The sequence below is a fragment of the Loxodonta africana genome, chromosome 19 (genome assembly GCF_030014295.1).
Source record: "Loxodonta africana isolate mLoxAfr1 chromosome 19, mLoxAfr1.hap2, whole genome shotgun sequence".
Taxonomy (NCBI): domain Eukaryota; kingdom Metazoa; phylum Chordata; class Mammalia; order Proboscidea; family Elephantidae; genus Loxodonta; species Loxodonta africana.
Window position 1 is genome coordinate 60,841,351 of NC_087360.1, and position 19,796 is coordinate 60,861,146.

The following is a 19,796-nucleotide window of genomic DNA, read 5'->3' on the forward strand; positions in this document are numbered from 1 at the left end:
TCAAAATTAGCTACAGCAGTATATCAACTGGGAAACTGCCAGGAATTCAAGGTGCATTCGGAAGAGAACATGAATTGAGGGACATCATTGCTGATGTCAGAGGGATCACGGCTGAAAGGAGAGAATACCAGAAAGATGTTTACCTGTGTTTTATTGACTATGCAATGGCATTCAACTATGTGGATCATAACAAATTATGGATAACCCTGCAAAGAATGGGAATTCTAGAACACTTAATTGTGCTCAGGAAGAAACTGTACTTAGACCAAGAGGCAGTCATTCGCACAAAACTAGGGGATACTGCATGGTTTAAACTCAAGAAAGGTGTGTGTCAGAGTTGTATCTTTTCACCATACTTATTCAATCCATATGCTGAGCTAATAATCTGAGAAGCTGGTCTATATGAAGCAAAATGGGGCATCAGGATCGGAGGAAGACTCATTAACAACTTGTTTTTTTGTTTTTTTTTTAATATGTAGATGACACTACCTTGGTTGCTGAATGGGAAGAGGACTTGAAGCACTTACTGATGAAGATCAAAAACCAGCACCTTCAGAAAGGATTACACTGCAACGTAAAGAAAATAAAAATCCTCACAACTGGACTAATAAGCAACATCATGATAAATGCAGAAAATTCAATCTTTAGTTGTCAACGATTTCCTTTTGCGTGGATCCACAATCAACGCCCATGGAAGCAGCAATCAAGAAATCACAGGACGTATTGCATGTAATGTTTTCAATCACTTCATATGCATGTGAAAGTTGGAAAATGAATAAGGAAGACCCAAGAAAAATTGACACCTTTGAATTATGGTGTTGGTGAATAATATTGAATATACCATGGACTGTCAGAAGAAAAATCTATTTTGGAAGAAGTAGTACAGGCAGAACGCACCTTAGAAGCAAAGATGGCAAGACTTCGTCTCATGTACTTTGGGCTTGTTATCAGTAGGGACTATTCCCTGGAGAAGGACATCATGCTTGATAAAATAGAGGGCAATTGAAAAAGAGGAAGACTCTCAGTGTGATGAATTGACACAGTGGCTACAACAATGGGCCCAAACATAACAATTGTGAGGATGGCACAGGACAGGACAGTGTTTTGTTCCGTCGTACATAGGGTCGCTATAGGTCAGAACCCCCTCGATGGCACCTAACAACAAAAACATCTGCTATATATATACCAAGTGCTAAGGATGCACAGATGTGCTAGAAGACACCGAGAGCGCTTGGTATTATGAAGCTAATCATTTAAGGGCAATACTTTTAGTTTTTTTACAGACAAGTAAACAGGTAATTATTCCAGAGGGAAAGTCTTTTAACCAACAGTACAGCAGGAAGCAGTGAAGTTTGAAGGGGTAGCAGTGTGAGGTAGTTCTCATCCAGAGGAATATTTAATTATAGTCAAGAATAAAGCCACTTTTCCATATTCTGGTATATCTTATGTCAAAGTTTATTTGTTCTATTTCATCAGTACATACTAGTGTGTGCATTATAATTATAGTTCTAATGCTAGTACTACTTTTTTAAGCACCCTTGTCTAATTTTGTTATTTTCAAGCAAGGAATCTACAGACAGCAGAAGCAGTTTTATTTTGAAATGCATGTTAATGTGTGATTTATACATTATTGCATACTATTAACAATTTCTGGGGTTCATTTACAATTGGGTCTAGTATAAAGAGCGATGACAGCAATATACTCTATAGTCTTTGTCTTGCATAATATACCCTTGTTTGGGTTATATTAACCATCCTTCAAAATGAACTTCTCAGTTGTAGATTTTACAGTCATTAGGAACTTCATGACATCGGTGCCTCCAGTTCCTTTATTTTCCTGTTCTGACTGATCTTCAGACGTTTGGTTTTCCATATGCTTCTTTCTTGCAGGATTAACAATGTATGTATTTACTATTGCCAAGTGGTACATCCTCAGTGAGACCATAGCTTTCACGCAGTCATTATAAACCACATTCAGGTCAGGGTCACCCTCTGAAAGGACGAACTCTCGGAGTGAGGGGCTTTTCTCCAGTGACCGAAGAAAGGTCCTGTGAGCTGGGGGCATGTATGCCCTCATTTCCTTGAGAAACTCAGCAGCAGATGCTAAAGGAAGAGAAGAGAAAGTTGAGGTAGTAAAAGGAACAAGAGAAGTTGAGGTAGTAGTGAGGCCAAACCAAAACAGTTGCCATCAAGTCAATTCATCTGATGGTGAACCCCTGTGTTTCAGATTAGAACTGCCATGAGTTTTCCATGACTGTGGCCTTTTGGAAGCACATCACCAGGTTTTTTTTTCCGAGGCACCTCTGGATAGGTTCAAACTGCCAACCTTTCGTTTGTAGCCCACTGCTAAACCATCTGTGCCACCTCGTGACCCTATGGGAAGTCAAAGCAGTCCCGTTCCAGGATAAAAGGTAAGAATGTGGTCAGAGCGGGTGGGAGGTCACAGACCAAACCACAGCAGGAGGCACCGAGGTTGCAACTATTCTATTTGAAGGCTGAACAGTTACTAGTCTTGCTACCAGCGATGGTGATTATTGTGAAATATTTTCCATTCTGAAAACCATATTAGCTAAATTCATTCTTTCATAATAATGTTTTGTTTAGTGCTTCCTCTCCCCCACCCCACTTTCTTAACATACCTGAACCTTCCAGAAGCTGATGATATAGGCAAAGTATATATAATTTGCACTTGACAGATCATGACATTGATTCTAGCGGTGTGTAAGGGATCATTTTTTTTAAAATGGCTAAGGTAAATCAAAAGCCTATTTTATCCAGCCTAGTTTCCCCTTTGACTGTTAAATAGAAGTCTAGGAAATAGAGAAAAGCTTAATAGAAGTTCTTCCTAGAGTTTCTTCCTCTTCTCTGTCTAAGCCCCAGGAAAGAATATAATGAATGTGGCCCATCTTTAAACTTGGGCAAAGGCATTGCCCCTGGCCACTGGGGAGCAGAGCAGCTGACAATGAAGAGTCTTTTTACTAAAGTCTCTCCCTCTCCACCTTCAACCCAGTCCTGCCTCATGTGCAGGAGGCTTTCTCCTTCTGAATCTGATCTTACGTTTGTACCACATGGGGTCTTGGCTTCACCACAGTCAAATATGCCTTCAACTCTATGTTCAAATGTTGAGATCTACAGCGTGAGGAACTTGGGGTTGAGTTTGGGCTCTGCTGCTTTGTAGTTGGTTTACAGGGAGCCAGACACTTGTCCTCTTTAAGTTTCTGCTTCTTTATTTGTGAAATGGAATAATGACCATATGTCCTAAAAGGATTAGATAAGCTCAGATGAGATGCTGGTGGGAAGGCGCTTCTTAAAGATTAAAATACTACCGTATTTAACATAAAAGGCGACTGTTGTTTGTCGTTATCCACTCACCTTCACTGGTATTGTGTTGAATGCCCAGCAGGACATCGAAACACTGAAAGACGCTGCTTTGGCCTGCACTGCCCCCTGCGAACTGCTTGGGGGTATCCCAGACCCCTTCATACAGCAGACCCTCTGGCAGCTGGGGATTACCTTTCCAGCTAGGACAGGGAGGAAAAAGCAATAGGTCTTTGAATTAATTGTCAATATTCAGTTATAAAAATCTTGCAATAGGGGATGAATAGAAGGTGACATGGACTGGATAGATTTCATGATTCTTCTTCCACAGTCTTTCTTCCTGATTATTTTCATGAATGAGGATAATTCATGAAAGAGGGAAGCCACACCAAAACAGTTACCGTTGCGTCAGTTCATCTCATGGTGAACCCATGTGTTTCAGATTAGCACTGCTCTGTAGGTTTTTCATGGCTGCGAGCTTTTGGAAGCATATCACTAGGCCTTTCTTCTTCGGCACCTCTCCGTGGGTTCAAACTACCAATCTTTCATTAGTAGACCAGCTACTGAATAATTTAATAATTCTGAGCAAAGTGGGCATCAGCATTCCACGCATGGAACCTTAACTTTGCGTTACCGAAAATCACCCCATTCTCTTTAAAATGACTAGCTTTCTCATCTCCAGTGCATCCCCAGACAAGTCACAGCAGGGAGGTTATTCTTTTTCTAAACATCTATTTTAGAATGAGAAGAAAAATTATTATCTAAATTGGATGCCTATGGGGACCATCATTGGGAATTTGGTGTATTCTTGAACTGTTCAGGAGGAAACAAATGCAAGCATAAGACTACTTACCCAGACAAGTATATGCGAAGAACATTGAAAAACACTTCTGGGTTCACATATTCTGTAAAAAGATGGAGTGTGTTTAGTTAAGTGGCCTCAGAGTTACTGTGAGAAAACAGGATACTGTGAAGAACTGACACTGGATTTCTGCACAGGCTGCAAGGAAGGTATTGGGTTTGTCTTTACAGGACAAAGAAAGGCCTGTGGGCAAGCCTGTAGTCACCTGTCTCCACCGAACAGTGTTTATCTAGGGTTGGTAGCCAGTGTTCATCTAGGGTTGGTAGGAGCCTGGGCTTACTCAGCCTCAGGAGACCAAACAGTTTAAACTGTCAGCAATTCTTTAGCACTACTTTATGTGCTTATTGACATGAAAGCTAAGCTAATTACATAAAGAAAGAAACAAAACACACACACACAAAATAGTGACCCGATAGATCACATCACTAAGTCTTCCTCCCCAAAGCTTGCTAACGCCTTTGATTTGGAAGCCCATCTCCTTGCCAGGGACTAATCAGCAAAAACTCAAAGCCCAGCGATAAATAGTCACATAATGTTTAAGGCTGTGCAGTAGGAAAATTTCTTTTTTTGCGAATCTCTGTTAATGTTTTTTTAGGTCATTTTTTTTTCAGTTGTTAATTTTTTGGAGCTCAATGGCTTTTCTATGTTGCTTCTTAGTTAACTTGCAAAAAAAAAAAAGAAGAATTAGCACAGAGTGCCTATCAAGCAGCAGCAATGTTTTGCAGAACTTAAAACAGCCGACTCATTTGGCAAGTTTTCCATTTAATACTTACGTAATCTCAGGCCATTGACTTATCTCCCTGAATTTAGAGTCTCTTATCTGTAAAACGGAAATGATAAAATCTACTGCATAGAAAGGGTATTGACCAAGAAAAGATGTGTGACAACACACTTAGTGAATGTTGTTTTTGCTTCCTTTTCCTCCTTAACTCTACACTTCAGGTAAGCAGAACGTTCGATTGCTAGCCTAGAACGTTGTACTGCATAGAATACTTACTGTGAATTTGCCCAAACACTTGACGGGCTTTGCGCAGGCAAGAAGTTATCTCACTCAGTGCCTGTATTAGAGCAACCTGGTTGCGATGTTGTATTGCATTAAATATAATGGGAATTTGCTTAAAGAAAAGAAAAAAAAGGCAAACATTTAAGATTTCCTAAAACCAAACACTAGCATAGAATAAAAGACTTCCAAGTCTTAATTCCTAAAGTAAATAGGGAATTTTCCACTTCTTTTTTCCTGGGTTGAGCATCCTCTGACCAATTGGCTAATGTCCTTATTTTTATATAAGCTTGGATTTGTCTTTATTCGGTTTGCATATTTATAGCGAAGCCCTGGTGGCACAGTGGTTAGGAGCTTGGCTGCTGACCAAATGGTTGGTAGTTCCAATCCACCAGTTGTTCCTTGGAAACCCTATGGGGCACGCCTTTCTACTCTGTCCCATAGGGTTACTGTGAGTTGAAATCGACTCGATGGTAATGAGTTTGTTTTTTTTTTTTTTCTAATAGACAAAACCATTGAATTTATATCACTACATGCCAAATTACATGGAAAATATTTCTATCTTACTGGAGTTTCAAATTTGGTTCTCCCTCTCTGTATATTTGGCATCTATATTTTATATTTTAAGTGATGCACAAAAATGAATAATAGGCATATCTATCACCTCCCCCCAATTATCAAATGCTGCTTAAAGTCAGGATAAACACAATTCATGCTTAGTATGTTTCAGGTACTAAGTGATTGTTTGGGTTCTGTGAATCCAGATGGATGAATTTTCCCGTGTGAATGAACATACTCCAATTGCGGAAGCAGCGGCTTGTTCCACCAGCAGAGACACCAGGAAGAATCCCTTGTCACAATCCCCACCGGGAAACGAGAACAGGATTTCCATATTCCTAAGAAAGTGAATCAAAGAAGGCAATAAGTTTAACAACAACAACAAAATCCATCTAATTGTAGAGTACTGTATAGCTTTCAAGCACTTTGTTTATATTATTTTGCTATCTAAATAATTTTGTGAGAAAAGTATGGCAGGTTTTACTATCCCCATTATGTAGCTGGGAATATGAAGACTGAGTTAGGTTAGGTAGCTTATCTATGATCATATAATTAATAGCAAGTTAAGCTGGGGCTTGAAACTCCGTTTTTATGACTCAAAGACTACTTCTGTTTCCATTAACCTAGTATTCCAATTTTCACATGCATATTTCTGCACACTTACCTTATTATATATATATATATAAAACCCACTGCTGTTGAGTCGATTCTGACTCATAGTGACCCCATAGGACAGAGTAGAGCTGCCCTGTAGCGTTTCCAAGGGGCGCCTGGCGGATTCGAACCACCTACCTTTTGGTTAGCAGCCGTTAGCACTTAACTGCTACGCCACCAGGGTTTCCAGGTATACATTATATATATACACGCTCAATGTTTATAGAGATATCTGGGAGGTATAATTTTAAGAAGTAGTATTTTTCCATCTCTAACTACATAAATAGAATTTCTCAACGCCTCTAGGTTTATCTGCTTTACAAAGAAATTGATCGATAAATTCGAACTGTTCAGGGCATATTTTTCTGTTCTATTGATGTTTTAGAGTCGGTGCAAACATGACTTCAGTGTTTGTATGCCTATGGGTGTTGTGGTTGTTAAATTCTTCGTCTCTGAAGCCAGACCATCTCTGCAGCTTACTTGCTGTGTGACCTTGAGCAAGCTATTTCACCTTTCTCTGCCTCAGCATTCTCATCTGTAAAATGGAACTAATGATATCATCCTCCAGTTTTAAATCCTTCCATAGCTTCCTGTTTATTTTAAGATACTGTTTGAAATGCTTATTGTAGGCAACAAAGTCCTACATAATCTTTTTTTGTAAACCTATTTCTCTTCAACATTCATTACGTGTCAGCTACTCTAGCTGCCCTTCAGTTCTGATAATGGACCAAGGTTTTTGTCTCTTCAAGGTTTTCACATTTCCTCTTCCCTCCACCAAAAACACTCTACAACTCTCCCTTCATCCTAGCTAATTCTTAAGGAGCCCTGGTAGCATAATGGTTAAGCATTCAGCTGCTAACCTAAAAGGTTATGGTTGGAACCCATTCGGCATTTCCTTAGCACCAAGAACTGACCATCCCTTCTTTACAGTCAAGAAAACTACATTGGGCAATTCTACTCTGTCATGTGAGATCACTACGAGTTGGACTCCACTCACGGAACCTGAAAACATCCTATTCACTCTTCAGGGCTCAGCTTAAATAACGTACTTTGGGGATTCCTCCCTTTACCCTTTTTTATTTGATTAGTGTTCCCAGTACTTTATCTTCTAATCCCTTCTCTTTATGAACTTATATAATTTTTGTATACTACTTTTCCTTTCATTAGTCTAGCTTCATGAGGGCAGGCTTTTCCAGTTGCTGTCGAGTTGATTCTTACTTATGGCGATCCCATGTGTGTCAGAGTAGAACTGTGCTCTATAGGGTTTTCAGTGGCCGATTTTTCGGAAGTAGATCTCCAGACCTTTCTTCTGAGGTATCTCTGGGTGGACTCAAACCTCCGACCTTTCAGTTAGCAGCCAAAAGTGTTAACCGGGGACTCCAAGGACAGGATTATATTTATGATGGTTACTTTTATTTCTCCAGGTCTTAAACTCTGCTTAGCAGTACATAGGTAAAAGCCTCAGTAAGGAATGGATCGAAAAGAACAGGTTTCTGTATGGTTTTATTGCCGCTGGCAACTAGCTCTGGCCACAAAAGCCATTAAGTCATAGAAACACAGATATGTGTACATTTTATATTTATGCATATTGATTACACACATATTCATGCAAGTAATATTTATGTACATAACAATAGCTATAGTATCAAACAGGGACAGTCATATCACAGTCCTGGACAAGGACTGGGATTATTTGCTCTTTGAAAATTACTTGAATTACTTTTTGACTGAATTCAATTGATCATTTAAAAAATCCATTGGGGGGATATTGATAAACCTACATTCACTTTGAAGAACAAATAATTTCTAGAGTAAAATAAAAAGCAAATACTTACTCATAAGTCATGGGCCTATGACAGCAGCCAGGAAGCAATGGGTCATTTGGAAGAGAGAGGAAAGGAAATTTACAAATCAGATGGTTTTAAGTTATTATTATGAGATTTAATATTACCAATCTAACAAGTAAGACCTAGGTAAAAAAAAAAAAAAAATTTTTTTTTAAATGTGATTTTTTATTTCTCAAGTAGGAATTGCAAACACTTAGGGTTTTATAAGTTAGACAAAAAAAAAAACTAAAAACACAAGGAGCATGCGCGGATAGTCAAAACTTGTTGTTACTCATAAGAAAAGTTCTAAGTCAAGCCCTTTCAACTGTGGTATCTCCATGTACAGAACACTCAGCAGATAAATCCTCGGAACCCTGGGACACTACAATTCACTGGCCCCGTTATTCTAGAAGGTTCCATCACTAAATGGTTTCGAGGGGCCAAGATTCTAAGCAGGCATCTCTGAAAGCTCAGAAACTGCTGTTTCTCCTGCTGAGAATGTATTAACTTTTTTTTAACTCAACTGGCTACTTAAAAACTAAATTTGTAGAACTTCAAAAACATATCCATCAAAAGAAGCCAGACATAAAACGGACATATTCTATGATTTCTTTTACATGAAATCCAATAACAGAAAACAAAAAAACGAATTTTTGATAAGACCAATCAGAATACATTTGCCTGAGCCAAGCAGTTGACTGGCATTGACGAGAGAAGTACACAAAGGACTTTTCTGGGGTGATATAAATATTCTAATCCTTGCTTAGAGTGGTGGTTACACGTGTAATACACACCACACTGAAGACCTACGATTGGTGCATTTCACTGTCTGTCAATTTTACACCTCTCTCATGTATGTATAATATGTTGGTAGTTACAGATACAACAGTCTAAGAAACCATACCCAACAACAGAGCTGTGCTGGCAAAAGCTACTGCCTCTGGATTTAAATAGAATGCATACTCATTTCCTGTTATAATTTACGTACCCACTGGGGTCCTTCTTCTTCCAGTTTGCCAAGACACAGTCTGCATAAACCAAAATAGGAGGTAGTCCCAGCTTCTCAGAGAGTTCACAGTAAGGGACAGCAATATTGCTTGGCAGAACCTAATTAAAACACAATATTTAGTATTAAATTTAACGGCTCTTATTTTTCTTCTGCTTCCTGGCTGCTAAATATTATTTGTTCTCTATGATGGCACTTTGAAACCAAAACAAACGTTCATTTGTTCTCTGTGATGGCACTTTGAAACCAAAACAAACGTTCATTTTTTCTCTTCCTCGTTTTTTTTTTTTTTTTTTCTTTTGTTTTAGAACTTAATCCTGGTGGTTGTTAAATGTTTCCGTTTTGAACTTGTGTTAATGTGCACAAACCTGACCACAGAGAAAGAAAAAAGAGGTCAAGGTCAAGAGGAACAAGCAGAAGCTGCATCCTTGAGTGATGATCCAAGTGGCTTCAGACTAGTTTCATCTGCCTGGTAATGGTAATGGTTTAACCAAGAGAACGAGATGTGAGAACAGAGTCGCAGACCCTTAAATCGCACCTAGACTTGTGTTTTCCATTGCAGAACTTATGCCTCTGGGAATTGTAACATTTCGAGTGGCAAATTAGTTAGGCATGTTTTAAAAGCAAAGAAATTTTACCCCTTTCTGATTTAGAGAAAAGATCAGAAAGGAATAAAAGTGGAAGAAATTTAATAATTACCTTGATGTGACTTGGGAGAAGAAAGAAAGGAAATGGTCAAACCTACCTTTCTTATAGACACTCATACAGCTGTTACGAAACTCAGATCCTAATTTCTTATTCATTCTCTGTTACCCTCATCCACAGAGAGGAAACTTCCGCTAAATGATAGAAAGTGCTTACAGAACCTACGCCATTCCGTTTTTGTAGTTTGAAGGGTTAGGTATTACAGTCTGTCTATCTTTCATGGCATTAGGGTGCCTAGAATGCTCAGGTGAATTTGGATTATGCATGGGGCAAACATAAACTAAAAAAAAAAATTTCATGCTTCATATGAAATTCAAATGTAACTAAACTGTGCTTTTATTTGATAAATCCGCATATTGACTTATATTTTTGGCCATTTATTTTCTCTTTCCTGCAATTTTCTCACTTAAAGATTTTCATCTTGTATTTTTTTTCCCCATTGCCAGTTCCTCAGATCCATTTCAGAATGCTGTGTTGCACAAACACTGAATAAATTAAAAAGGGCCTTTTCAGGTTTTTCATAATTCTGATCTCCAGCCTAATGAATGTATTACTTTCCAATGACGCCAGATACATTCTGGTTCTCCACATTTTTTGCTTATGATGTCCTATTTCTTTTCTGCTCCTCTTCTCTTGTGTAAGTTCTGCCAGTCTTTCAAGAAGTAATTCAAGTCCCACTTCCTCCTTGAAGCAGTTTCTGATAATATTAACCACTGTTTCCCTCCTCTGGGCTCACCTTTGTTCTTCTGTACCTAGCATATGCTGTTTTACTATTGATTCTCTTTTCCTGTATGACCCCTACACACTTAGCTAGGTTCTTACATTCTAGTTTAGTGACACTGCGCGCTTAGCTCTATTTTAAGCTAGGTAGTAAGACTGGCGCTAGTCTTAAATTTTTTCGTTAGTGTAATTCCCGGATTTAGATATGGGATGTATTCAGTTAAGTATGATGAATACAAGGAAGTGTAAAGTGTTCCCATAATTATGCAGAGCAACTTCCTCTTCTTTTCTTTTCAGGATATGACTCTCCACATTGGTAATCTGTACGTGTTGATTGATCTTCAGGGTATGGAGAGAAAACTAACTTGATAAAATGCCAGTTCCCTTTACCCACAGAGAGGAAACTTCTACTAAATGATAGAAAGTGCTTCTCGAATCTATCTCACTCCTTTTTTGTAGTTTAAAGGGTTAAGTATTGCAGCCTGTCTTTCTTTCATGGGATTAGGATGGCCAGATAAAATACAGGATGCCCTGGTGAACTTGCATGGTGCATAGGGCAAACATAAATGGAAAAAAAAAAAACTTCATTGTTCATCTGAAATTCAAATATAACTGGACTTCCTGTGGTTTTCCTTGGTGAGTCTGGCAATCCTATGAGGAATGAGAAGACAAAGGCTTTGTTGCACTACTGGGTAGAGTATGAACAGAGGTAGTTAACTTAGTTTGCACACATTATTTGACCACCTCCATCCATCTGCCCCACACCAATCGAGGAACAGGTTGGGTTTAGAGTGAAATTACTATCGAGGATTAATTTTTCATGGCTGCATTCATCATTGCTGTTTTTATATAAGACTACGACTAACATGCAAATGTATACTAAAATGACATCATTTTAAATCTAAGGTTACATAATGTTGATGAAAGTAGAGTAAAACCAATCTATTTTCTATGTTGACAGATGTGAGATAATGCTTTAGCATTGACTAAGAAGAGCTATAAAGTACTTATACCTCCCAAAAGTAAGTCATGGAGAAAATATGTCATGTGCTAAGATACTTAATGTGGTCTTATTTGCAATAGTGAAATATTAAAAACAAAGTATGTATCAATACAGGATTGAGTAAGTAACCAAAGTTCAGACTCAATGAAAAATTAGAGTCATTTCAAATGATGATGATTATGTACCAACTGGAAACCCTGGTAGAGTAGAGGTTAACAGCTGTTAACCAAAAAGTCAGCAGTCCAAATCCACCAGGCGCTCCTTGGAAACCAAATGGGCCAGTTCTACTCTGTCTTATAGGGTTATCATGAGTCAGAATTGACTTGATGGCAATGGGTTTTTTTTTATATATATATTTAGCAACTAAAAAATGCCTACATTATAATTTAAGTGAAAGAAGCAAAATAGATAGGTATATGCACAGGATAGAGCCACTGTGTTATAATGTATGAGTAAAAGAACTAAAATACGATAACCGTTGACATGTTAATTGAATTATTTTTCCTGTTTTTTTTCTGTTAGTCAAATTTTGCAAAATGCAGTAACATTGTTTTTAGAATTCTTATATTCAACTTAAACTGAAGATCTGTCATGTAGTATAAGAGAAATTATGAAATTTCCAAACCTTACGGACATCTTCTTCACTTCGATCCCACACATACGCCATGGTGATGTAACCCAAGGCCAGATGTGCAAGGCGCTGCAACTTGTGCCCAGGGAGCTCATCAATGTTGAGCTGCGGCAACTGAGAACACATGGAGGGATTGAGTCCAATCAATATGGGTGATGCTTTTGGCTTCAAAACCAAGTCAAAAATGTTAAAAAGCTATAAAAAGAGAAGATAAATATAATACACAATTCAAACCTTCTCAACTTCTGCACGTAGTTGGCCACTCTCAATCAGGTCAGGCAAATTTTTAGCAATGGACATCCAGGGATCATACTTCTGAGGTAGCTCCTCCTTGAAAAAGAGAAATAGGACTTTTATTTATTGTAAGATAGGATTGGCTTCCCACTGTTAGTCTGCTTTGTCCCTAAATCCATTCTGTGCAAAGCTGCCCTGACACGCACCTTTGTGTCTAGAAATGTCAGTCCATACAGTGCCACCTACACACACAGTATTCCTACTCTCCCTCTCTGTTAAAACTCCTTCATCTAACTCTTTTTCTAAGTCCACCTCAAAAATTCCACTAAAATCTGCATGACTACACCTTTCAACCCTCATCCTCCTTTTTAGAAATTCTATAGATTATGCCTTTTCACATTGTTAAGTAATTTTCCATTATCTGCTATTTTTTGCTCCTCAAGCAGATTCTAAGCTCTTTGAATGGAAAAAAAATAAAATGAGATTTTGTAAATGTCCTTAGTGGACCAGACAATTTGATCAATAATTTCATACATATTGCTCATTGAATTCTTATAACAACCCCAAAGCTGATTATTACACCCATATTGCAAACAGAGAAACAGAGGTTCAGTTTAGGTAACTTGTTTTCTATATATGCAGTTTATTAAAATTCAAATTGGAGTGTTTCCAATTTTCAAAATCCATACTCTTTTTACATGTCTTAGTCTCTGATGGCAAGGATTATATCGTGTTTTTAATTCCATATTTCTCATAGAACCTTACACAGTACTGGGTATACAGTAGGTGCTACATATATACATGTTGATTGCCTACTTCAGATTCACTATAGGCTTACCTTGTGCCCAATAAATGCAAACAAAATCCAAGTAAAACACCTCCCTAAAGGGGAAACATACAAGCAAAAGACCTAGGAAACTCCCTGAAATTAGACGCTAATCCCTCAACAACTCCCCATACACACACTCCTATGCCTCCCCACAAGCCGCTTTGGGGTACGACCTTAGAAGGGTCATCAGTGCTGAACTGTGGGATCTACGCGCAATAGAGAGATGAGCTCAGATAGACACAGGTGAAGTTTTAGGCTTCAAAACAAAGTTTGTATTCCAAGTAAGCTATAAAGCCGGAAGACTAATGTCATACCTATTTTCAGTGTCTGCTGGAAATTGCCAGTCTTAATCAGTTGAGGTAGATTTTTAGCAAGGGATATCCAGACAACATATTCACTAGATACCCGCCTTTCTTGTTGACCTCAAACTTTCCTCCTTGACCACACAAATGCTATGCTTTAGTATTTTCAGGAATAAACTTTGTTGTTGTTCTGTGTTTCACTGTGCAGCACACACAAATTTTTGAATGTTGCCATTTCCCCAAATACCAGAAATACATACTTTTTCTTTCTTATGTGTCATGATCATGATATACCTACATACTTTTTTTCTTATGTTTCATGAGGCTGGTGGAGGGCAAGTTTGAGTATTATTGATTTGCACACGTAAAGTAAGCTAGATGATTTTAGTAGTGAAATTAAAACATACACGTCAGGTTCTTAAAATAATTTAGTCATTTGAAGAGGAAAATTAGATTGGGAGTGAAGAGTTACTTTATATCTGTCTAAATTATGCAAGGTAGTTACAGGATTTTATTTCTAATTACAGTTAGGTTAGTTGGAATTTGACTAAGACTTGCAGCATTTAAAGGTATTCTCTAGCTTGTGGACTTCAACTGAAGGAGCTACAAATAAATACATCCCAGTATAAAATTTACACAGTTGTCACAAGATGGAACTAGTGGAGAGAAACCTGAAACCCTCTCCTGGAGCTTCACGTATCATATTAAATACAAGAGTAAATAACAGTAATTTTAATAAAAAGCAATGTCTTCTCATCTCTTCTCTTAAGGGAGGCAACATAGCAGAATAGGCTCTGGAGCCAGACTGCTTAAGGCTCAAATCCTAACTTATCCTAGCTGGATAAGTTTAAACAATTACTTAAATTCTGCATGCCTTATATATCTCAGCAGGAGAATAAGAATAATAACATGCATACCTTTTAGGATGGTCATGAGGATAGAATGGGTTAATATTTGTAAATTGCTAAGAAAAAATGCTGTGTAAGTATTTGATGATTAAAATATTGATGATAAGTTGGTTTACATGGTATCCTTTCAAAGTAAAACTAGGAAAACATAGTTCTTACACCAAATATATTTACTCACATACCTTATACTCCTTCATAGCTAAAACTGGCAACAACAGCAATAACAAAGTAGTTCAGACTCTCACTCCAATCTTATGCTCAGTGAACAACAAGACCTATTAATGCAACACAAAAGTTGCTTGATATGCCATCTCAGAAGCCTAATCAAATTAGGAACCCATGCTGTGCAAAATTTAGTGTCTCAGCTGGTAAGTTTCCCTTTGACTCATGGACCACTTACAACTTTGGTTTTTCAAAATGAGCCTAGAAATGCCCTTGGATCAAATCAACTTTTGATGTCTTAGTACAATTCTTTCATAGAGTCAAAATACTCTCTACAATTTCCTTACAACGTCTCTCTACCTACCTGTGTAAGGTAAATGAGAGCATCTATGACTAAATTTCCAGGCAGAACATTTTAAGAGAAGGCAAGTGAAATCCAGGTTATTCAAATTCTGCCTCCAATGTTGGCAGTGCTTTATCCATTTGTTCAAGAGATGTTACTGAACCATATTTGTCCAGTAGAAATTAACTAGTCAAGGTAAGTAATAAGAAGAAAATACATTTGCCCATACTTCAGTGCCCTCTCTTACCAGTGGGTTTGGCAGAGCAAAGCCCACATCTTCATCTATATGGAATTCTTCACCAATTTCCCAAGTGCCTCCCATTGGCAATTCTTCATTCTGTGCCATTCTTGCAGTCCACTCCTCTGGTCCTCCTGAGTCTCAAAGCAATTCAGAGCACCTATTTATAGTTTTTTATTTATAAAGTGGTTGCTATAGCAAGTTACCACACCAGGTCACGTAAGCAGTCAGAAATGAGTTCCACATTTGGAATACTTTCATTTTCTGATTTCAATTTTTTATGCCACCTAATAAACATGAAACTACAAAAGCATCTCTGTTTATCACATATGAAAAAATTGCAGTTTTTTATTTCATATTGAATCTTCATCGCTGGGAAAATCATCTGCTTACTGCTTCCTGGAAGACAGAATGGCCCTGATAGAAATAACTAAAGCCCTGAAAAAGTGTGACCAAAGAAAAACATTTTAGGGAAAATTTGAGAACTTTGAGTTAGAATAATAACTTTGACCACAGATAAATTAGCAGACTATCCTCTAGTTATTGTTGCCAATGGATTTCTTTTAATCTTTGAAAGTCCTTTGAAAAGATCAGTGTTGTGTTTCAGCTGCCCTGAAACACAGCCCATTACACCCTGAATGGTTTCCAATGGCTCTGAAGTAGGAAAAAAAAATGAAAGCACATGAAGAATTCAGAAAGATAGTACCTCTCCACCTCTGCATTTTTTAAATGACCCTCTTATCTGTATTCACAATGATACTATTTTCTTTACATTCTTAATGAGTAGCTTTTGGAAAGATTACATCTCTACTTGATCCGACTCCCAGTGACTGGTGAGGCAACACTACTGCACATTTGCAGACTTTGTAATATGTTTTTTAAAACTTGAGGGAAAGACTAGAACGCCTTGAAAGCGTTTCTCTCGAAATGCAAACCAAAGCAGCACTTGGTAGAGGTTTTCAGGGACACGCAGGTCTATGGTCACGCAGAGGCATTGTTCGCTCTTCGTAACAACAAAAAAAAAATTCAGAAGCCATGACTTTCCTTCAAGTGATCAAAAAGAAAATAGAAGGGCGGAATGTTCCGTAAGTTAGGATATAACACAGTGGCAGTCACCCAGCTTATCAGGACTTGAAAGAAAATTTTAATAGCTCATGGCTTTGTTGGCTGCATTCTAGAAAAGTTCTCACTATTTTGCTGTATATATTATGTCTGTGTGTGGTTTGATTTTTTTTTTTTTTTTTTGGTTTTTGTTTTAAGCATGTAGTTTACAAGAATACATTCTCTGTACAGAAAACTGAAACCAAATTACACAACAAAAATACAATGGCCACATTTCTTTAACAAATGATTCATGAGGCTGATGTTTTTGAAAACAGGTCAAAAAAAATCAGAAGCGGGAACATTCCTGTGATTTTTAAATGAGTAAGTCAAAACGAAGGCTTGCAGTGAATATGAGATGATTCTGCCCTGCAAAAAAAAATTCTCCAGGTTATTTTTTTAAGAAACATGGCTTGGTAAGATTTTCTCTTGGCTTTACTTATTTTTTTTTTTTTTTAATGCGGCTAGCTTACTTAATCTATCCTACCATTGATTTCCAACACAATTATGCTTTCCTGCCCCAATTTCATCTCTACCTTTTTTAACTCCCTCAAACTTCTGCCCCTTTCATTTTTCTGAAACAACATCCTCGATGGATGCTTCATGCATCTTGATTTTTCTTTAGTAATAACTGCTTGCCCTTAAACCCTTTTCACATGGCTTCTGAAAAACCTCTGACTTTTACTCTCCCTGAGAGATTCTTTATCTCTCTCTTTAGCTTTTTACCTGTGCCCAGGTCATTATGATAGAGAGTGCCTGAGGGTCAGAGCTCAGCCTTTTGCTTTATGCACTCCAAGAAAGCCGAGGCTTTATATGAATTTATCTCGCTTGTATACATCACCGATTTTCATGGTTTGGATAATCTCTTTCCCATGATGATTGTATAGCCTGACTTACCTCCATAGCTATAGACTACGTTTCTAACTGCTGATGAACGTCACCATCTGTATATCTTGTTATCCTCTCTCATTGGAGACTTCACTGATTACAGGACTATCCTGAGGGGGCCTGAAAAGGAACTTTTGTCCAGGACCATGATAAACACAAATTTCTTTCCTCAGAGTACGTCACCCTGTACAATGCATTCAACTTCCCCTTTGATATTACATTAATAATTCTCTGTTAAAGATTAAAATGATCTAGATAGAACATGCAAGGAAGAATGAAAGAAATGACAGGAATACCAACGTCCAACACCCATGGTACTCATCATTAATATTTTAGTGATCATATTTTCCACCTTTTTAATGCAAATTAATAATATCCAACATTTCCCAAGTACTTCCTGGCATCAGGAATTTCCTAAAAATTTTTCTTGTCATAACTGATCTATCTTTTATAATTGTCTTCTGAGGAAAATATCAGGATATCTGCAAATGAAATTGGCATGATTCAGGGTGATAGGGAATAGTTACCTGCACAAAATAAAATTAAACATTACCTTGAGGGGGGGAATCTCCTTTAGACTTCAAAATATTTCTACAATTTTTATATACATCTAACAATCACTAAAAAAAGAGGGAGAGACTATGGGAACGGACTCACAGGGATTAGATAAAAGAAAAAGAAGACACATTTTAAAATTCTTCTGGTTAATATTCTCAAAACATAAAAGCCAAGATTTGGAAATTTTGCAGAAACTAGAACATACAAAAAGCAAACAAATTGATATTTGGAAATTAGCTTAATTGAGGAAAGAATTCATGAACTTGCAGACATGTCAGAGGGAAATACAGATTAAGTAGTAGGGAAAATAGAGAGGGGTGGAGGGAGAGAGAAATGGAGGATGTGGTATGTAAGTCTAACATAGATATAATCTGAGATTCAGGCGAAGAGAAGAGAGAATGGAGAGAAGCAGTATCTGCAATTTTCAGCGATAAGGGCTGAAAATTTTCTAACCACAACAAAAAACAGTATCACAAATGAAATACTACACACCTCCTTGGGTTAAATGAAATGAAAACCACACCTAGTCATATCATGATAAAAATCTTTAAGGTATTAACATGTCTAGAAAAAAGTAAAGACACCTTACTTCCAAAGGAGCAACTATAAGACTGATGCTGACTTCTCAAAGAAATGATTGGAACCTGAAAACAATGCAACAACGTTGAAGGTGTGTGTGGGTGGGGTAACCAGCCAAACAAGATTCTATACTCACAAAAAGTACTATTCAATGAAGTAAATAAAATAAAAATATTTTCAGGCAAGTAATAATTAAGAATTTATCACCAGCAAGCCCACAATCAAGGAGGTGCTATTTTTTTTAATGAAAATAATCCCAGAAATTACAACAAATGAAGAACAGTAAAAAGAATAGCTATCTGACTGAACCTAAATGAATATCTGAAACCAAAAAAACAAACCCAGTGCCGTCGAGTCGATTCTGACTCGTAGCAACCCCATAGGACAGAGTAGAACTGCCCCACAGAGTTTCCAAGGAGCGCCTGGCGGATTTGAACCGCCGACCCTTTGGTTAGCAGCCGTAGCACTTAACCACGACGCCACCAGGGTTTCCAAATGAATGTCTATAACATAAAAATAGTAATTCTTATAATAATCAGTAGTTGTGGGGTTTTATTTATTTAAATATAAGACTGAACGAACAGAAATACATCATCACAACAATTGCATGAATGTGGGGAGGGGTATAAAAGGTGTTAAAGTTTTTGCTTTTTCTGGAAGTGATATGAGAATTAATTTATAAGAGATGTTGAAAAGTTACAGATGTTTGTTGTAATCTCCAGGGTAGCCATCATTTTTAAATGTTGAAAGAATATGTAAATAACAAACTAATAGATGGGAAAACTGATTGATAAAAACAAATCTTAATACAAGAGAAGACATGAAGTGGCAAATGTATTTTCTTCTCATTACTTACCTGGGCTAGTTTACTTCTACTAGAAAAATGTGGCTCCATATATTTCTACTAAAAAATGGATAGACTGCCAACATTGAAGGCAGAGTTTGGGTAACCCGGATCTCACATTTCTTAAAATTTGCTGCCTAGAAATTCAGTCATAGATGTTCTTCTGGCTTATTTTACACAGATAAGGAAAGAGAGGTAATAAGGAAACTGGAGAGAGAGTCTTGAGTCTACAAACAATTGCACTAGGGAAATCAAAAGTTGATTTACTCAAATGCATTTTCAAGGGCATTTTGAAAAAAGCCGGTTATAAGTGGATTTTGAGCCAAAGGGAGTACGCTTTTTCAGCCGACACACTTTAAATTGTACAAAGCATGGGTTCCTAATTTGATTAGCTTTCTGAGATGGCACACCAAGCAGCTACTGTGTCGTACTAATATGGCTTGTTGTTCACAGAGCATAAGATTCAAGCAAAAGTCTGAACTACTTTTTTTGCAGTTGTTGATGGTGCCAATTTTAGCTACAAAGGA

At 37.5% G+C, this 19,796-nt stretch overlaps 1 protein-coding gene across 1 annotated transcript; it reads right to left on the bottom strand.

The window, feature by feature from the left end:
* Positions 1-1,409: 1,409 nt before the first annotated feature.
* IDO1 (indoleamine 2,3-dioxygenase 1) lies at positions 1,410-15,491 on the bottom strand. The gene is made up of 10 exons (XM_023551089.2): positions 15,309-15,491; positions 12,518-12,613; positions 12,278-12,397; positions 9,207-9,325; positions 8,228-8,242; positions 5,977-6,076; positions 5,178-5,295; positions 4,172-4,223; positions 3,373-3,521; positions 1,410-2,103 (listed from the first exon to the last, which is right to left on the bottom strand). Exons 1-10 carry the CDS (start codon positions 15,405-15,407, stop codon positions 1,748-1,750), a joined length of 1,224 nt encoding a protein of 407 aa, XP_023406857.1. The 5' UTR covers positions 15,408-15,491; the 3' UTR covers positions 1,410-1,747.
* Between the last annotated feature and the right edge of the window lie 4,305 nt (positions 15,492-19,796).

Coding starts and splice junctions, on each gene's coding strand:
- IDO1 (XM_023551089.2), bottom strand. CDS start 15,407: ATGGCACAGAATGAAGAATTGCCAATGGGAGGCACTTGGGAAATTGGT. Junction 12,398..12,517: donor TACGTGCAGAAGTTGAGAAG/GTTTGAATTGTG, acceptor ATGTGTTCTCAG/TTGCCGCAGCTCAACATTGA. Junction 5,296..5,976: donor CCGCTGCTTCCGCAATTGGA/GTATGTTCATTC, acceptor CTTTTCTTTAAG/CAAATTCCCATTATATTTAA.